This window comes from Aspergillus melleus, assembly GCF_016097325.1.
Source record: "Aspergillus melleus strain CBS 546.65 chromosome Unknown contig1, whole genome shotgun sequence".
NCBI classification, from domain to species: domain Eukaryota; kingdom Fungi; phylum Ascomycota; class Eurotiomycetes; order Eurotiales; family Aspergillaceae; genus Aspergillus; species Aspergillus melleus.
Window position 1 is genome coordinate 2,307,401 of NW_025763370.1, and position 18,326 is coordinate 2,325,726.

Genomic DNA, 18,326 nt, shown 5'->3' on the forward strand with positions numbered 1-18,326 from the left:
CGGTGGCTGGGGGCGGATCGACCACGAGGGCTCCGATCGGTATCCAAGCCATCTATCTACATAGGAGTAGCATTGGAGTCGATCTCCTGTCTGAACATTCGATCACTTTCCATGTCTTTCTATCGAATTGCCAGTAGTCCGTAGTCTAGAAGATATTCCATGTATGTGGAGTGGTAAAGTCGAGGTGTGCAACGATCGTGACATCTTCGCCGCGGCTCTCACCGCCTTGGAATCCACACCAACTTTGGCTGCTCCTCTTCTGCTTCTCTCGCTCTCTCGCTTCCTCTCCTTCTCCTCCCTATCCACTCTCCATCTTTCTCCCTCTTTCTCCGTCTCCGAGCTTTGCTCTCCTTGTTCCAGTCTCCCTGCTTCTCGGGTTACATCTCTCCATCTCCTCTTCTCCTCAACTAGTCTCCCGTTACATTCCTCCGAGTTTGGAATTTTTTCTTCCCACCATGTCCGGTGAAGCGTGGCTCTACCTGTTGGCGGTGTTGATCAACGCCGTCAACTTGTTCTTGCAGGTGTTTTTCACGATTATGTACAGCGATCTTGAATGGTAAGCATCCCCTGCATTCCGTCTGTTCTCAAATCTGGCATTCTGTGGCCGCATGTTTTTGCGCCGCAATCGGCCACGGGCACTTGATTGCGCCGAAGTGATAAGCTAGCGAGCTAAGCTAACCCGGTCCTCTCAACCACAGCGATTACATCAACCCTATCGACCTCTGCAACCGTCTCAACGCCTACATTGTGCCCGAAGCTGCCGTTCATGGATTCTTGACCTTCCTCTTCGTGATCAATGGCTACTGGCTGGCGATCGTGCTGAACCTGCCTCTGTTGGCCTTCAACGCCAAGAAGTACGTTGTGTTTGACGGACATTCAGGTCTTTCTGCTGGTGATGGATGATTTGGCTAATCAGACATGTTTTGGGTAGGATTTACGATAACCAGCACTTGCTGGATGCGACCGAGATCTTCCGCAAGCTCAATGTGCACAAGAAGGTCAGTCTATCCGGGTTTACGTCATACCGACAGGGAACGGATCGCTAACGCGTTGCACAGGAATCCTTCATCAAACTGGGTTTCCACCTGTTGATGTTCTTCTTCTACCTGTACAGCATGATTGTCGCCCTGATCCGCGACGAATCCCACTGACTTCGCGGTGAGACGGAACATACGATGCGCGGAGGGCGTCCCGACGGACGGGTCGCGTGATGTGCTGCAGGTCGGTCCTGCCGTGGGGGAGAGAAAGGATTCGAGGACGGTTCCCTCTGGCTTTTTGAGTCTCCGTCACCATCTATCGCTGCGGCCATCTCAGTAATGGGAGCTTCTCCCATAGATCGATTGTTGGGGCCGCGTGAACTGGCCGGAAACAGGTCAAGAGCAACTGGAATGGCATTGGAGATTGAGCCTCGGAGATTTTTGATTTGGGATACTAATGATGATAGCTGGGAGATGATTGAAACACGACATTATTCACGATGGCGTGGAATGGATTTTTATTGCTTGTCCCTGTTTGATTGATCTGTTCTATTTCATGTTGATGTCTTAATGTGTGCTGTATATACCTCTAGCGGTGTGACAAACGATGAGCGTACGATACCCTCGATGTGCAGTGACCATAGGCTTGTAGTCTTGAATTTATGAGTAAAGAGGAATCTGATGGAGTAGATATAATTCTGTTTTGGTGGTGAATCCCCGGGATCTTCGCAACGGGGCGGTGTCGCCGCCCGTAAAATTGCCGGACTTTCATCCATTCTTCTTCCTTCCCTTCCAACTCTCTTCTTTAATTCTCCCCGATTACCCCCATCGACCATGGCTTCGTTACTAGGCGCGGGTTACGATTCCAGCGACGATGACTCGACGCCCCAGGTCCAGGGTGCTGCCCCCTCGGCGACTAAAATTGTCGCTGCTCCAGAAGTGAACACAGAGGTTTGGTCCCTCCAGCTTTTCCTAGCTTCACCTCGTCTTTTCCCTCGACATTTGCATTTTTCTTATCCGATCGACCGCGGCCATGTTCACCGGTATCTAACAATTCCACAGGACCAGGCGCACCTGCAGATGATGCTGGCTAACACCTCATCAACGGCTCTCACCTACAACGCGACCTATGACGACCTCGCGCGGCCTACGCAAGGTCCCTCCAACCCTTTCAAACCCGACGGGCCTGCCAACGGCCTCAAGCGTAAAAACGTACCGACGGGATTCGCCGAGGAGGCCGCCATCAGCGAGGCTACCTTTGCGGCGCAACATCGCACGTTCCAGAGTCTAGGATACTCGCGCAACCCGACGCTCCCCGAGCAGTTCGTCGGCAATCTCGATCAGGCCGCACAGTATGGCGGTCGGGATGTCATTCAGATGAAACCGTCCAAGGAGACGTCGGCCGCGCTCCGAGCGAAGCGACAAAAGAAGGGCGATCCGAGCATCGTCGAGGGCGCGGGCGCATATCTCGGACCGTGGGCGAAATACCAGGATGATGATCACGTGTACGAAGAGGAGGTCGCTCTGGCGGACCAGGAACTCGCCAGCGACGAGGAATACGTGGAGGAGGAGATCGCGCCGTCGAACATGCCGGCCATGAGCAAGGAGGCGACGGATTACCAGGACGATTCGTCCCGGGTGGAAACGACCGAGTTCCACGGCACCGAGCAATTCGACTACATGGGCCGCACGTATATGCACGTCCCGCAGGATCTGGATATCGACTTGAAGAAGGACGTGGGCAGCATCAAGAACTACGTGCCCAAGAAACTCATCCACACCTGGAAATCCCACACCAAGGCCATCACGTCGCTGCGGTTCATCCCCAACTCCGGGCACTTGCTTTTGTCGGCCGCGGCGGACGGCAAGGCGAAGATCTGGGACGTGTATCACCAGCGCGAGCTTCTGCGCACCTTCTCGGGCCACAGCAAGGCCATCACCGACACCGACTTTCACCCGACAGGGAAGACCTTCCTCACGGCCTCCTACGACCGCCAGATCAAGCTCTGGGACACGGAGTACGGAAAATGCCTGGGCCGCTTCTCGACAGGCAAGACGCCGCACGTCGTCCGCTTCAACCCCAACCCAGATCTCTCGCACGAGTTCCTGGCCGGTATGTCCGACAAGAAAATCGTGCAATTCGACACGCGCTCGGGCGAACTGGTCCAAGAATACGACCACCACCTGGCGGCCATCAACACTATCACCTTCGTCGACGAAAACCGGCGGTTCATCTCCACCTCGGACGACAAGTCCCTACGCGCCTGGGAATACGGCATCCCGGTGCCCATCAAGTTCATCGCCGAACCCTACATGTTCGCGCTCACACGTGCCACCCCGCACCCGAATGGCAAGTACGTCGCCTTCCAGTCTGGCGACAATCAGATCGTCGTGTACGGCGCGACCGACAAGTTCCGCCAGAACCGCAAGAAGAGCTTCCGCGGCCACAACAACGCCGGCTACGCCATCGACCTCAAGATCTCGCCCGACGGCCAGTTCATCTCCTCCGGCGACAGCGGCGGCTACGTCTGCTTCTGGGACTGGAAGACCGGCAAGATGTATCATAAGATCATGGCGGGAGGTAAGGAGGGCGGCGCGACGACTTGTTTGGATTGGCATCCTCAGGAAACTAGTAAGGTGGTGACGGGTGGATTGGATGGGTTGATTAAATATTGGGATTAATCGTTTTGATTTGGATTGGTTGGTGGATGTATCTGAATCAAACATGTCCTTTCCTTTTGCCATCTCTATTCTTATTTCCTTCACGATATCTCTCGACTAGGAACTATAAACCACCCGAGGTATGTGTATTTGGGCGTCTCAATGTATGACTTTGTTGTAAATCAACTTTAAACAGAATGTGGATATCTCATTTCGGCATGAAAAGATACTAGAGGAACAAGACTTCCAATAACGATACGAGGGAAAATCTTTATCTCGCAAGGCGTACTGCTTCATCTAATCCAGCTGCCCAAAGCCCTGAAACAAGCGATGCCAGGCATATCAAATAAGGGAGATTGGTATTCCTCAGTAGAAACAGGTTTATGTTTCGTGTACCCACATCATATTAGAAAGTATTACTGTACAGATATCCCCAAGCCCTTCAAGACAGATCAGTAGACAGATGGGAAACCCAATCGAACCAGAGAGCACCAATTCGGTTTAATCAAAAACTGGCCATTTCGATCCAGCTGGCGACAAAAGCTAACCGACGACCTCGATCAGCTCCCATGCGCCGCGAGAACTCGTCAAAGTTCAGCTTGGCCCCGCTGCCGCCGCGCAGGTGCGCTTGACGCTCGATATAATTCAGGTATGCCCACCGTGCCAGGGTCAGCTGGGAGGGAGGTTGCGTGGGTCCGGTTCGGCGGGGAGGCGATGGACTGGCGGTGGGTGGGAGAGGTTGGATGGGCGAAGGGGAGCTTTTGGGCGCCGTGGCCTCGGCTTCGGGCGAGAACGCGGCCAGAGAGGCGGGTGCTGACGAGGTTCCGAAGAAGGAGGTCGGACCCTGGGGTGGGAAGCGGAGCTCGGGGGGAAGGTTGTGCTGCTGGACGTCGTCAAAGATGGTGTGCACCGAGGACGAATCGGAGTCATAGGCATCTAGAGCGTCCTCGTTGGGACGGTGGTGCGGCAGCGTAGGATCGAAGTCTATGTCCACGACCGGAGGCTGTCTCCCTTCCATTGTAAGAGAGCCTGGTGGGAATGTAGCAGGGGGCACTGCCAATTCATTGGCTTGTGGCTCAAGTGGGTTAGAGCCAAGTCGATCGGCGCCCTCGCTCCCTGCATCCTCTTCGTCATCTTCGTCGTCCTCTTCCTCCACCTCGTCAGGCTGGGCGAGGTGTGTCGGTCGTACGTTGTCGTCCGGTAGACGCAACTCGGGGGATCGAGGAGCAAATATAGGGCTGTCTCGCAGAGGCTGAAGAGGGGGGCTGCGGATAGAATATCCTGCACGGTCGAGGAGCTCCTCAAGCGGTCGATCGCTGAATGGATTCTTCTCATCGTCTTCGGTTTCCTTGATCTCTTCCTCCACCTTTTCCTTCTCTTCCCGCTTCAACATTTGGTCAAATTGATTTTCGGGACGCTGCGCGGCTAGCTCAATTTCGCGGGCCCAGAACTTGCGCTCAGCGCGGGTGTTGTAGGCTTCCATGAGCAGGTCTTCCTTGGGTTTGAAGAGAATATCCAATAACTCGTTGAATCCCTGCTGGGTGACTTGATAGAGAATCTCCTTTCCTACATCCTTTTCAACCTCGGGAACTTCGAAACCTCCCCACCTCTCTCCAACCAATATGCTCCGTGACGACGTGGACGGATTGGATCGCACGTCGTAGTCATCTGTAAGGTCGTCCTGGAAGCGGACTTTGGAGGATGAACGCGACCGCGGGGATGGCGGGTGAGATTCAAAATGATCTTCAAGTGCCTCCTCATCATCAGGGTCAGTTTCAGGATCAGTTTCGTAGCCTTCTGGAGCTACTGCCCCGTCTTCTTCGTCGGTGTAGAACGCTCTTCGTCGCCACCGCTCATCAATACCGTGCCGACGGACGTCATTCACTTGTCGTTGGTCATCATCGTACATCCGGTTGTACACGGCCGTGTCGATGCGAGCTCTGTCGACCGGGTCTGTGACTTCCTCAAGGGGAACAGGGGCTCCAAGGGCCCTGACAACATCTTCCTCAAGAATGTGCTCAGCGGGAGGCCAGCGGTCGGTGGCCACCGACGAGCTGGACGCATCGTCAGAGCTGCCATCATCACCGTGATCGAAATTTTCACTTCTTCTGACCGAGGCGCGGGGTCCAGTAGGCGTCGAGAGCCGTACAGACGGAAACAACGGGCGCACACTGCCGTACCTGGTTCGAACGGCAGAATCCCCAACGACCGAGTGTCGATTCCCGGTGTCAGTGCCATCGGGCCTTAACACGCCTTCGTTATCTACAATATCCATGTCCCCTTCCGAGTTCATGCGCTTTCCTTCTCCAGTTCTGGACGCTTCGCCAGAGGGAATGTTGCCAGGGAACGCAGAACTGATGGGTTGCATTCCCAGAACGACGTCTCGTGCGCCGCCTTCCAGGAAGTCATCTTCCATACCGGCGACCATATCACGGGTCAGCTCTCTGCTGAGGGTATAGTAGGCGCGGAAGACCCGTAGGAAATCCTTCCTTTCAACGTAACCGTCACCATCGATATCGTAGCCACGGAACACGCGGCGCATCCTTTCATCAATACTCTTATTGTTTAGGCTGGCGAGACCTTTGAGAAACTCCTCAAACCCAATTAGACCATCGCCGTTGGTATCGTAAAATGCAAACATCCGGTCATAGATGAGACTAGGTGGGGGAGGGCGGATCGAGGTGTTGGGAACAAAGCACCGGTCAAACGTCTTGCGATCGATCGCCATGCATAGTTTATTCGGATCATCGATCCATTCATGATTTGCGAGGCAACGGAACTGGTCCCAGAGTGCATCAAGTTCCGTGTTCTCAAGATTGGTCTCCTTCATGAGACGTTTTGCCAGAGAACGAGGTAGGCTGCGTGGAAGCATGGATGGCTTGCCTGGGTACCAGACGGGCTGGGACTGCCGAGGGTTCCCTAAGAACGGCGCTGGAATTCGGACCTTGTAGAAAAGGTGGGTTTTGATGTGTACTTGCATAGCTTCGCATGTCTCGCAGAGGTCGTAGTCGATACAGTTCGCGCAGCGATATCTAATGCCTTGGATGGGCATGGCTCCGCAGCTGTTGCACGTCACTCCTCTGTGGATATATCCATCTCGCCGGGCCTGGTCCTCCGCAATGTGGTAAAGTAAGTTGAGCAGGTTCTGGCCCTCGCGCGTCGGAGAAGTCTCGTTGTTGCCGTCGCGCCACGAAAAGACGCTCTGATCGTCGACCACCGTCTCGCCGCCATCCATGTTGATCGCAGGAGAAGATTCATCCGGGAAGGTTGACGTGGATAATGTGACTCGCTCGCCATTCTGCCGACGCCGTCGTAGTTCCTCTCCGTAATTGTTGTCCTCGTTGAACCGGGTTAATGCCCGCTCGATACCAGCGCGAGAGATCCCTCGCTGCTGCAGCTGCTCGGTCAAGTATTCCCGCTCCGGACTCCCGTCATTTAACATATGTGTCGGTGGGAAGTCTAGAGCTAGAAAGGACTCTAAAAACGTGTCTTCCATCATTTCGCGCATCCGCTCGGCGTGCGCTTCAGGGACCCCGACTTCCTCCATCAGCTGGTCCCGTGTGGCCAGTAGCGACGGGAGCAGCCCGCTTTCCACACGACGTCCATCTTCAGTCTCTATGCGGAATGTGCCATATACCCCGTTTTGGCGTTCGAGTTGTTCTAGGTGGGCAATAGCGCGAGAGGAGGGCGTGTCGGCGGCCGCGGGTTGTTCGGGCTCACTTCGTCTCGTGCGGCGAACGGCTCTCCGACGGCGAAGAGATGATTGCGACGATGACGATGATAAAAGCTGATTATTCACATAGACCAGAGCGTAGGCGGCTACAACCCCCGTGAGCAGGTAGAGGACCGGGCGATATCGTGACAAGTCCGGCCGAGTGTGAGATTCCGACATGGCGGTCCAAAGTTGTGCGCCAACTAGGGAACAGAGCTCATAGTTATTATCGAGTTTTCATATAGGAGCCGCGGGCCTGGAAATTCGGAGGGCCACTAATCATGAAAAGGAATGCCCTTGGGAGGAGGGTGGTGTCAAAGAGATGGGGAAGCTGAAGCTGTCATTATTCTTCTCCCGCAAGAGGAAGGCGGCCGGGCTCCGGCTCGACCGCCTTCTCGCCGATCGTCAACCACTGCATAGGTATTCTACGAAATGGCAAAACTGTCACAATAACTAGTTACTCCCGTTCAATTGACTAAATCCACTGCCTAAGATAAAACTTAGAAAGCTGCAATCCAATCACTTGAAATATCTCGTGGAAACACATCTATAGCAAAATGCGCAGTGCAAGACGCTAATCCTCCAAATCGAAATTGTATATACTCTTTTTGTTGCTTTTGTCTCCGTTGCTTCCATGTCCTGTATATGCGAAACATTTTAATGCATGGTATGAAGCTGTATTAGCAAGGTCATGACTCAACCGCTTCGAATGACCATTCTTCATCGTGTCAGTTTCTTCTCGCGAATGAAGAAGCTGCTGACAAGGGCAAAGAACACGATGCCAACCAAGAGAGAAAAGCCCTTGTTTGTTGCCCATCCGTAACAGCTGCGAACAACCTTTGCAACGGCTGGATCAAGGGTTTTGATGAAATCGAGACTCTGGCGGACGCCCTCGACGATACGATCGATATCCTCGCTGTCGCGCAAGGCGTACCTCAGTCGCCCGCGCAGGACTTGCTGCACCACCGTGGAAGACAGGGAAAGCCCAATCACTGATCCCAAAGATCGGAAGAGATACGAGCAGGCAGTGACCACAGCCTGATCCTCGGGTGTCGAGTTTGATACTGCAGGGCAGGTTAGAAGATGCGGAGACCTGCAATAATCAGAAAGGGCAACCTACTCAAACTGATCAGAGTGGTCGTGACACCGATGCCATTACCAAAAGACTGTGCCATTGTTCCTATAATCATAACAACGAGGTTCTCGGTAACTCCCCCCGAGAACAGGAAGATTAGTGTTACTCCCAGAGTCAGAACCGCATACGCGATCACCGTTAGCCAGTAGAATTTCCCAGTCCATTTCATCATGAACCCAGCAAATAGTGAGCCAGAAACTCCAGTGAGTATACTAGGTAGGAGCCGTAATCCAGAAGCAGTAGCAGAGACGCCATCTACGGCCTGGAAATACAGCGGGATGTAAAACAGAGAGGCGATAACGCCCCCGAAACTGAAGAAGTTGCAACTGTAGGCCGCAAAGAATGTGCGGTCAAAAATTATGTGACGGGGTGCGAACGGCTCCCTTGCGTAGTAGGTCTCAATCACAAGGAAGAGCACAAACAGGACCGCCGATACGCTCAGCGAGACGATTGTTATAGGCAAAGACCAAGATACATTGCTGCCTCGATCAAGACCAAGCAGAAAGCTGAAAACAGCCCCAACGAGGACGATCGCGCCAGGGAAATCAATGCGCCGGAGTTTATCTTTCCAGTGACTGTCTTCTCGCGAAGGTAGGTCTAGCATGATAGACACAGCGATGAAGGCAATTATGCAAAGTGGAACTTGGGCAATAAAGGCCCTAACATGGGGTTAGTGATCGCGCAATCGCCGCACTAAATGAGGAAATGAAGCACATACCATCGCCAACCGATGTAATCGGCTAAGACTCCACCTAGACAGCAAATGAGTCAGTAGGGGTGGTCTAATATTGAAAGTAAAATTCTTCAGTACCTAGGGGTGCGCCAATTCCTGAGCCACTGGCGTAGATGATGTTGACGACTCCCTGCCATACTCCCCGATCTCGGAGGGGAATAATATCGCTCATGAGAATGTTGACCACGGTAGTCATCCCACCGCCTCCAATGCCTTGGAAGACCTTAGAAAAATGTCAGCAGAATCGATATAAAACTCCAAGAGCCCAGGGAGGCATACACGAGCAGCAATCAAATGATGAATGTTCTGTGCCAGACCGCAGAACAAGCAGCCCGTGCCGAAGATGGCATATGCTGACAACAAACAGGTCTTCCGGCCGAAGATATCGCTCAATTTACCGTATAGGGGTTGAAAAGACGTTAGGGTTAAGAAATAAGACGTCGCGATCCAGCTGGTGAGATTGAGCGAATGGAGATCACTCCCAATTTGACCGTAACTGGCCATGATAATCGTCTGGTCGGCGGCCGACAAGAAGATCTAGTCATAGTTTCAGTATTTCGCAGCTCATGAGGTCAAAGGTCATGCGAGTTCATACTCCAAGCGAGACCGCAGGGATAATGTATGCGAGTTTATTTCTGTTCTCAGCGGCATCCTTGTTTTGTGCTGCATCGGACTGCTCTGCGGATTCGGGATCCCTGGGGATTGCCCCGGTCGAGGGAGCATTGCCGTTGCTTTGAGGCCCCAGCAACGGGGAAGTCTCTGTGGGATCCATTTCTGGAGACATGCTATCGACACATTCACTCGAGCTCCAGCAGCTCTATCCAAAGCCCCGAAAGATAATAGTAGTAAGGAGGAAAAGAGTAACTAGATTCCGCGGAGGGAAGATGACTCCGCAGCAGGCTTATCGCACACGTGATGATAAGAGTCTCCACCTGGCTGACAAACTCGGGAGTTATGGAAATCCTTCGTCGCTGATTGGCTGCATCGGCTGCTCGGCCCCTCGCTCGGCAGGCACTAGCCCGTTTCGGATGCCCGAGTCCCTGGAGTAGATAACCGGTTCTCAGTGCGCCTTTTTTATAGACCTCTAAGAGTCCAAGGGATAGACAGCTTGGCTTGGTCTGGTCTGAAATCCTCAACCTCTCGCTATGATGCATTACTATGCTTTGAATACAAAGGTGAAAGACAAACCCGTCCAAGATTTTCTACAAATACCTGGTATCAGATCAATACTTCAACAAAACATAAACAGTCGTTAGTTAGCACTCTATCCAGCCGAGTCTAATCCCACGCTTCCAAATACGGGAGATCATGCCTCAGTCTTCGCGGCCTCGTCAACGACGGGCATAGGGATGGGACCACCGGGCGAGTTTTCCAGACGAGCAGTCAGAACCTCAACGCCGTCTTCTGTCACTAGAAGAGTGTGTTCGAATTGCGCAGATAGAGACCCGTCGGCCGTGGTGCTGGTCCAGTCGTCGGGCCACGTGCGATCCCGGTAAGTTCCAAGGTTGATCATAGGCTCAATCGTGAAGCACATGCCGGGTTTAGCGGTACCCACGGCCTTGTTCTTACCGTAATGGGGAACATTGGGCGCGCAATGGAACAGCTGGTTAATACCGTGACCGCAGTAGCTCTTGACCACGCTGCAGTTGCGGCTCTTGGCATGCTTCTCAATCACATTTCCGGGGTCCCGGAAAAGCATGCCGGGCTTGACCAAATCGATGGATTTATCCAAACACTCGCGCGAAGTCTCGACGACGCGAACGGCGTCCGGGTTTGCCCGGGCCTTGTCTCCGACATAGTAGGTTTCGTTAAGATCGCCGTGGTAGCCGTTGTGGTACAGGGTCACGTCGATGTTGATGATGTCACCGTCCTCAAGAGGTCGTTGGTCGGGAATGCCGTGACAGATGGTCTCGTTGATCGAAGTGCAGACGGACTTCGGGAAATGCATGTAATTCAAGGGCGACGGGTAGGACTGGCTTGATTAGTACCGTATCACCTGCTATGGATGGCCGACGCTTACCTCGCGTTCTATACAGGCCTTGTGCACGACCTCGTCCAGGTAATCGGTGGTGACTCCGGGCTTCAATTCCGCCGCGGCGATGTCCAGGACCTCACGAGCCAGGCGGCAGACCTTCCGCATTCCCTCCTGTTGCTCCTTGTTCAAGATTGTGATATTCCGCTGGCCCAGGAACTTCTGCTCCGAGCGGGGGATGCCGTCCTTGGCATAGTCGGGGTGAGGGATCGTTTTGGGGATCGTTCTCGTGGCAGACAAGGGATAAACAGGTCTCAAAGATCCGGCGAAGGGATAGGATGGGAAGGGGTTGAATTGCCCCGTTGCTGGATCTGGTTCAGAAACTACCTTTGGGGGGAACAGGTTGGTGAGGAAATTACTCTTCGATTTATGAACGGTCTTGTGCTCGCCCTAGATGGTGATAAAAGTTAGCAAGAACTCGGAAGAACCCCACGGAGGACACACGTGAACCAGGTGGTCACGCAAGGCAGCCTACCCAGCTTCGCTTGAAACAGTCTTGCGAACAAAAGAAACTATCGTTGCCCATTTTGAGACATGTCGGGCATTGGAGAGTGCCGGCATTTTTCTCGCATTCCACCCCCATACATTTCCGCGGCGCAACTTCAGCTGTCATTGTGAAATTGTGTCAGATGGGGAGTAAATGGTCCGAGGATGGTTCGATCGAGTAGAATCAAGAAAGAGCGGCGCTTAACGTTGCAAGGGAAAAAACTAGAAACTCCCCGCGCTGGCACGATTACCAATAGGCTAACCCGCAAATGGATTAGTACCAACATCCAAAGGGGCTTGGCGTGGTCGTCTTATCGCGCCGCCGCTCACGCATTGTTATCGCGGGTACAGAAGCGCGCGGTAATTACCACGTGATTTGCGGCTGCCAAATCCGGTTTGGTTGGGACGATAACAAACGCTAAGCGGAATCGGGAATCCGGTGGGGCGACAGGCGTGACGCAACTTTATCGATCTCTCGTGACTCCGAAAACTTCACGGAATTTGTAATATATCTCTTCCATTCTTCGGCGACCGTTGTCCGACGCAAGGGGCAGCCCCTTACCTAGTCTTTCATTGACTGCCGCAAGCACAATGGCACAGCCTTCGTCGAGAAAACAAAAGGTCGTCATCGTCGGAGCGGGGCCGGTTGGCTCGCTTGCGGCGCTCTATGCTGCGGCGAGAGGCGACGATGTTGAGTTATATGAATTGCGAGGGGGTAAGTCTCTTTTAACCTCGATGCAATCTCAGTCTTTGCCTGCGCCTGCAATTGTCAGTTTGCATATGTTGCGACCAATCACTCAGCATTGACTGCATCCTTCTTGCCATGTACCCCACTTGCTGTTATCGCGAACAGACATGTCACATTCGCATTGCCTTATATGACCATCCTGAATTGAACTCACACTGCAGGATACCATAGATCTTCGGGACCCTGACACCATTCCATTGAACTTCACAAAGTCCATCAACCTTGCACTCTCCGAACGAGGCATTACGTCCATGCGGTCCTCGAATCGCGAATCTCTGATCCACAAGGTCCTCGACGAGTCGATTCCTATGCACGGCCGCATGATTCATGGTCGGGACAGTGGCAAGCTCTGGGAGGATGCGCAGCAGTATGACGTTCATGGTCGGGTTAGTTTGCCTCCCAGAAATAAGGGAGTGAAGCTGACAAATAGAGTCCAACTCAATATAGGCCATCAATGCTGTAGATCGAGGCGCTCTGAACAATGCGCTCCTCGACGAGCTCGAGAGCACGCCAAACGTCAAGATGTACTTCAACCACAAGCTGACAGGCGCCGACTTTCGCACCAATAAAGCCTGGTTCGAACGTCGGACGCCGGGAGAAACTCCCCCGTCGGGATCTGGCAATCGAGTCCCGGAGATCGAAGTAGACTTTGATTATCTCATTGGCGCTGACGGCGCCCACTCGGCGTCGCGATACCACATGATGAAGTTCTCGCGAGTAGACTACCAGCAGGAGTACATCGACACCCTATGGTGCGAGTTTCGCATCCCACCCAGCGAAACCGGCGACTTCCGCATCTCGCCCAACCATCTGCACATCTGGCCTGGAAAGGAGTTCATGTTCATCGCCATCCCGTCCGCCAACAAATCATTTACCTGCACGCTGTTCGCCCCAGCCATCCACTACGCGCAACTGACCGACTCCTCCGAGGACCTATTGGAGTTCTTCGACCTCCACTTCCCCGGCGTCTGCCCGAACCTGATTACCCCAGAGGCCCTGCACGAGCAATTTACCATCAACCCCCACCTCCCCTTGATCAGCATCAAGTGCAAGCCGCATCACTACGGGTCCAGCGTGGTCATTGTGGGCGACGCGGCCCATGCCGTGCTTCCTTTTTACGGCCAGGGTCTCAACGCCGGTCTCGAGGACATCCGCATCTTGTTCGAATCCCTGGATCAGCATGGGGTCTACGATCTGGACGCAACCCTCGAATCACGGAGCCAGTCCCGCGAAACCGCCTTCCAGGCGTATACCGATCAGCGCTTAGCCGACACCCACGCCATCAACGATCTCTCCAAGCAGAATTACCTCGAGATGCGCTGGGGCGTCAAGCTGCCGCTCTACCGACTACGCAAGACGATTGAGGAATCGCTGGACCGCCATTTCCCTAGCCTGGGCTGGCAAACGCAGTACGCCCGCGTCAGCTTCAGCAACCAGCGCTATTCGGAAGTCATTACAGCTGTCCACCGCCAGGGTCGCCTGCTAGGCTACGGACTCCTCTCTGCGCTAGTCTCAGCCGCGGCAGCAGCCAGTATTCTGGCGTGGAAGTATCCCGGTTCTTTCTCGCCTTTGTCTGTGCTACGGTGCTCGCTGCGACGCCTCGGAGGTCTTTTTCGCCGAGGTACTGCCTAATCTGGCATGATTACTGTCGGTGAGTGTGGATCATTGAGTTCTTTTGCATTGGTTGGGGCAGGGGGAGGGGGCAAGAGAGAGACAACAAGAAAAAGAGGTTCCGCACGCGTGCCGACCACCATTTCCTTTTATTCTTCTGTATATTGTTGTTGCTTTTGAACATACTGTCGCTTCCTCTTCTGTTGCGTTGTTTTAGAATGTAGTACATATACCATAGAACCTATGTCTTCTCTTGTCAATAGATAACTATTCATAATGCTGCTGGAATTAGTGTTAGTATCTGGAAATAGCTTGTCCAATAACACTAACGTGCCATTTCCGAGCGCCGAGACAATCTGGACACCTCATCATGTATGTGTCATGTATGTGTCCTGCTGGAAGCCTCTACCTATAGTAGATTGCTGGATAATCAAGTTGGTAGGCGTCAGCAGATCCTTCGCGGAATCAACCAATCTAATAAGTTCCGAGGAAACAAGGATCAGGGTCTGTCATTTCCTTTCTGTCTAGGATATGCGCCTGACACGATCCTTTCTGTAAAACTGTTGTCTATAGGTGGCCCAGCTCAGTTCCAGGGTGAAGAGCTCGAGACTGTAAGACAACAAATAGAGCCCACCTGATCTGTCTTCTTCTTCCATTCTCCGTTGCCTTAATTAACAATCATGGAGCGCCAAGTTGCGCTTTCTCATGCAGTGGTTGTCCTTGGCCGTGATCTATATCCCAGGGAATAGAGACAGAACACCAGCTCGCCGGACAGGGGGTTCCAAGATAATTCCCAGGGTCATACATCGGATTCACACAGGTCATATCCCGCACACATAGTCAATAAACAAAGATCAGATAGCAACACCATAACCAGATCCTCAACGCGTAGTAGATAAACAATAACAGGAAACGACCATCAAGGAACAAAAAGAAGCAAAGCGAAATCTAAAACCAACTGACATCAAGTGTGGGTACTCGTAAGAGCTCTTTCCAGAGGCCGCCCCAAACCCTAAACGCACAGGGTAAAACACATAACAGATTGCGAACGACAAAATTCACGAAGAAAAAGGGGCCAGCAACAGGCCAACAGTAAAGCTATAGTATTGGTAGGGCATGGTCGAAGTATCCTTCGAGTGAGATACGCAATCACTTTGCACACTACACGGTGTCCGAAACGGTTTCGAAGTTCATCATCACATCACCCATGTAGGCATCGGCAAACAGGGCGCTCCCGGGATAACTCAAGGGTTGTAAATATAACTCCAGACTTGGAACGCAGGATTATTGCTCCATCCATAAGGGTCCGTTGAAACATAAAAAATGGCCTCCATTCCAACCGGTTGGATAACGGAAAGTCCAGGTGGTCCAGGGTTCACAAGTTGATAGTCCAAAAGGTTCAATCCTTAAAAGGGCTTGTCAAGGGACAAGAGGAGAAGTATTCCAAAGAAAGTGATCATAAACGGCTGGATGGTTCCAAAAAGATCCGGGGTCTGAGGCTGGAGGAAAAGCAAAATGGCCATCTCAAGGGAAAATTTCATCATTTGAAGGTTTGGTAAAAAGGGTACTGAACCCTTCTTCAAGGGCTGGCGAATTTCACCCGACGACTGCGTCGATCATGGATGCGTTTCTCCGTGTCAAGATAAAGACGGTCCAAATAATCCATAGCATTGGCATCTTTCAAAATTTTCGCCACTTGAGTCCCGGCTGAAATGAGCTGGAGTACGTTTCGGTCATCCTTGATGGGTCTAGACTGATGTTTGGCAGCATGTCTCATTTCCAGGGAATTTTCCAGGACCGTCACTAATTGCTTGATTTGGCCATTATAGAGGACCCTGGCGGGAATGCGGCGCTTGGTGGCCAACCTTTTTAGGAGATATACCCACTCAGTCCATTCACGGTCTGAGGGAACCCTCACCTGTCTTTTGTCCGGTTCCAGCGGAATCGGAAACTGATACTTCGCAACAAAATCAAATGCGCACTGCGACAATCGGTCATTGACCGCGCTCAAGATGCGGTCTTGCTCTGAGACATCAAGATTAGTAGGAAGGTGAGGTAAGTCCCTTGCCTGCGCCGCAACGATGCGTGGTGAAGGAATTTCCAGAAGCTGATGTGGACCATCGAATTCATCTCGGTTGGATGGTCGTCTCTGCGAGTGGTAACGAGTGCTGCCTTTGAATTTGTCTGTTGCACGTCGGCCGTTTCTTTCCACTAAGTAGTCCGTGTTGTCGGGCTTTCCGAAGTCGTAGTTTGGTCTAAGGACTTCTGGAGGGAGGCGTGCAGGATGATCCCATTCGCGGTACAAAGAAGGCGGACGTGGCAACGAGCCATTCGACGATGCAATAATACCACTCGAGGTGTGTGCTGTTACTGGGAGCCCATTATAGGGCATCGGGAACTCGACATCGGGCGATTTTGGTCCAGACGGTCTTGTGGCAGCAATCTGAGCCTCTATTGGGCCACATTCACGACGAGGCGAGAATTGTTTTGCGCTGGGAAAAGCCATGAAGGCGGTCTCAGTATGACATGACTTCTTTCCAGCAATGTAGCATGAAGGCAAAGCACACAGATTGTCTAGATACCTTGGATGATAAATCACGGGAGTCTCGCTAGATGTCCCATAGATTTGCGAGCGTTGGGGCAAAATACCACTGTAGATGGTGAGTTTGTCAGTGTCACAATGAAGGATAGAACGGTATGGAGGGGAATGCATTAGGTATTCGCTAAAGCTAACCTATGACGGGACCACGTGTCGGAATCACTGCCTATCGAGTGAGTGCAAGAGCCACCACTCCCGGAGGTACCAGAGAAATAACTGAAGGCCGAAGACATTGGTATTATTTGGGGTGGAAGGACTGGCGACATGAATTGATGCGTAACTAAAATACGTGTTGCGAGCAATAAGACATAGATATGTGGAGTTTCTTGTCCTAAAGGCTGTTGGTGTATTCCAGAGGACTTCGACTGACACCTCACTGGGGGGGTGGAAGGCCGTGGGTTAATATAGCGACGAGAGGCAAACAAGGGCAGGAAATTGAAGGCCCAATCGTTGGGACACCAGATAAGCTCTGACTTCTCCCGGTCCCACGAGAATAAGAGCAATGATATGTAAAATTAAAACAATGGAAACAATAATTCGAGGATTATTTGAAGAAAAATAAATTAATTTCGGAAACAAATATTAATAAAAAATGAGGCAGGGTATGAAGAACTCCACACCAGCGGCAAAGGCGTGCTGGTACTCCGTAGGCAAGATGCCGTTCCTGTCGGGGACAAGCCTTCCGGAGGATATATCAGAATACCACAGATGACAGAGTTGACGCTGTAGACGATGGCCAATCGATTCAGGTCGGATCTTCTCCGCTGAAGTCTCCTCAAAACAAGGGTAGCTATAAGAGGCTAAACAGGGCTTCCGGTGACGGCATGGAGATGAGACATTAACTACTACTTATCTTATAGGCATCGCTAAGGTCAGGGAAGAACCTGGGACCAATGAGCCAGTAGTCTGCCGAACCAAGTGCATGGATGACAACCCCATGGATGAACCCGGTAGCAAACTGGAATCATCAGAGGGAGTATCGGTCTCCGCTGTTGATCGTATCCACAAAGGAGGTAGAGCAACAAGATGGAGAAAGAGGAGCAGAGGAGCACAGGATTGCCGGGTGCATATTCGGGGGGGGGTTTGGGCAGCAATGTCCGTCAGGATCCAGCTGGGCGCATGCATAATTGCATATCCACTAGGCACCACGGCGAGTTGTCTTTTTATTTTATTTGTCTTTTGGTTGTTTTTTGTTTCGAGGCTTGGCCCCATCCGAGATCGTTCATCAATGAGATGGCAGAGAGGGTCTTGGGGATTGAGTTGACAGCGGGGGTGGGAAGAGGAAAAGGGAAAGAAAGGGGGAAGATCACGAAAGGAAAGGGCGAAACCCCCTCGGGAGATCCCGTGCGGCCTAAGGGGCTGTAGCCTGTCGGCCTCAGGTTCCCAAACCATCTTCATCGGCGCTTCTCATCCCATCTGATCCTTCTTGTGATCTAGACATTGTTCTCACCGAAAGTTCTCCCCTCCCCCCTTACCCAGCGATTGTGGGTTACCGAAATTGATGTTGATCACCGGCCCATCTAGAGCAGACTTCTGGTTAGTGGTTACAGAGCAATACGGCGGGCCATGGTCTATGTTATTATCACGATGTCTGGATAATGGCGATTGTGGATATGGAGCACGCGCCAGATT

General features: G+C 52.4%; 7 protein-coding genes across 7 annotated transcripts; 3 read left to right on the top strand and 4 right to left on the bottom strand.

Moving 5' to 3' along the window:
• Positions 1-455: 455 nt before the first annotated feature.
• On the top strand, positions 456-1,151 carry ERV14 (cornichon family protein; the record flags this gene model as incomplete). The annotated part of the gene is made up of 4 exons (XM_046082473.1): positions 456-556; positions 699-854; positions 932-998; positions 1,059-1,151. 4 exons carry the CDS (start codon positions 456-458, stop codon positions 1,149-1,151), a joined length of 417 nt encoding a protein of 138 aa, XP_045938430.1.
• Positions 1,152-1,811: 660 nt separating this feature from the next.
• LDX57_000829 (WD40 repeat domain-containing protein) lies at positions 1,812-3,659 on the top strand (the record flags this gene model as incomplete). The annotated part of the gene is made up of 2 exons (XM_046082474.1): positions 1,812-1,928; positions 2,040-3,659. The coding sequence occupies 2 exons, from the start codon at positions 1,812-1,814 to the stop codon at positions 3,657-3,659; spliced, it is 1,737 nt and encodes a 578-aa protein (XP_045938431.1).
• Positions 3,660-4,143: 484 nt separating this feature from the next.
• On the bottom strand, positions 4,144-7,530 carry LDX57_000830 (EF hand domain protein; the record flags this gene model as incomplete). The annotated part of the gene is made up of 1 exon (XM_046082475.1): positions 4,144-7,530. The coding sequence occupies one exon, from the start codon at positions 7,528-7,530 to the stop codon at positions 4,144-4,146; it is 3,387 nt and encodes a 1,128-aa protein (XP_045938432.1).
• Positions 7,531-8,070: 540 nt separating this feature from the next.
• LDX57_000831 (putative MFS multidrug transporter) lies at positions 8,071-10,002 on the bottom strand (the record flags this gene model as incomplete). The annotated part of the gene is made up of 6 exons (XM_046082476.1): positions 8,071-8,414; positions 8,471-9,144; positions 9,204-9,237; positions 9,297-9,441; positions 9,498-9,755; positions 9,814-10,002. 6 exons carry the CDS (start codon positions 10,000-10,002, stop codon positions 8,071-8,073), a joined length of 1,644 nt encoding a protein of 547 aa, XP_045938433.1.
• Positions 10,003-10,524: 522 nt separating this feature from the next.
• Positions 10,525-11,863, bottom strand: MAP1 (methionine aminopeptidase MAP1; the record flags this gene model as incomplete). The annotated part of the gene is made up of 4 exons (XM_046082477.1): positions 10,525-11,190; positions 11,239-11,555; positions 11,610-11,640; positions 11,726-11,863. The coding sequence occupies 4 exons, from the start codon at positions 11,861-11,863 to the stop codon at positions 10,525-10,527; spliced, it is 1,152 nt and encodes a 383-aa protein (XP_045938434.1).
• Positions 11,864-12,327: 464 nt separating this feature from the next.
• bna4 (kynurenine 3-monooxygenase) lies at positions 12,328-14,116 on the top strand (the record flags this gene model as incomplete). Its single annotated transcript, XM_046082478.1, has 3 exons — positions 12,328-12,451; positions 12,656-12,870; positions 12,932-14,116. The coding sequence occupies 3 exons, from the start codon at positions 12,328-12,330 to the stop codon at positions 14,114-14,116; spliced, it is 1,524 nt and encodes a 507-aa protein (XP_045938435.1).
• Positions 14,117-15,674: 1,558 nt separating this feature from the next.
• LDX57_000834 (uncharacterized protein) lies at positions 15,675-16,601 on the bottom strand (the record flags this gene model as incomplete). The annotated part of the gene is made up of 1 exon (XM_046082479.1): positions 15,675-16,601. The coding sequence occupies one exon, from the start codon at positions 16,599-16,601 to the stop codon at positions 15,675-15,677; it is 927 nt and encodes a 308-aa protein (XP_045938436.1).
• Positions 16,602-18,326: the final 1,725 nt, after the last annotated feature.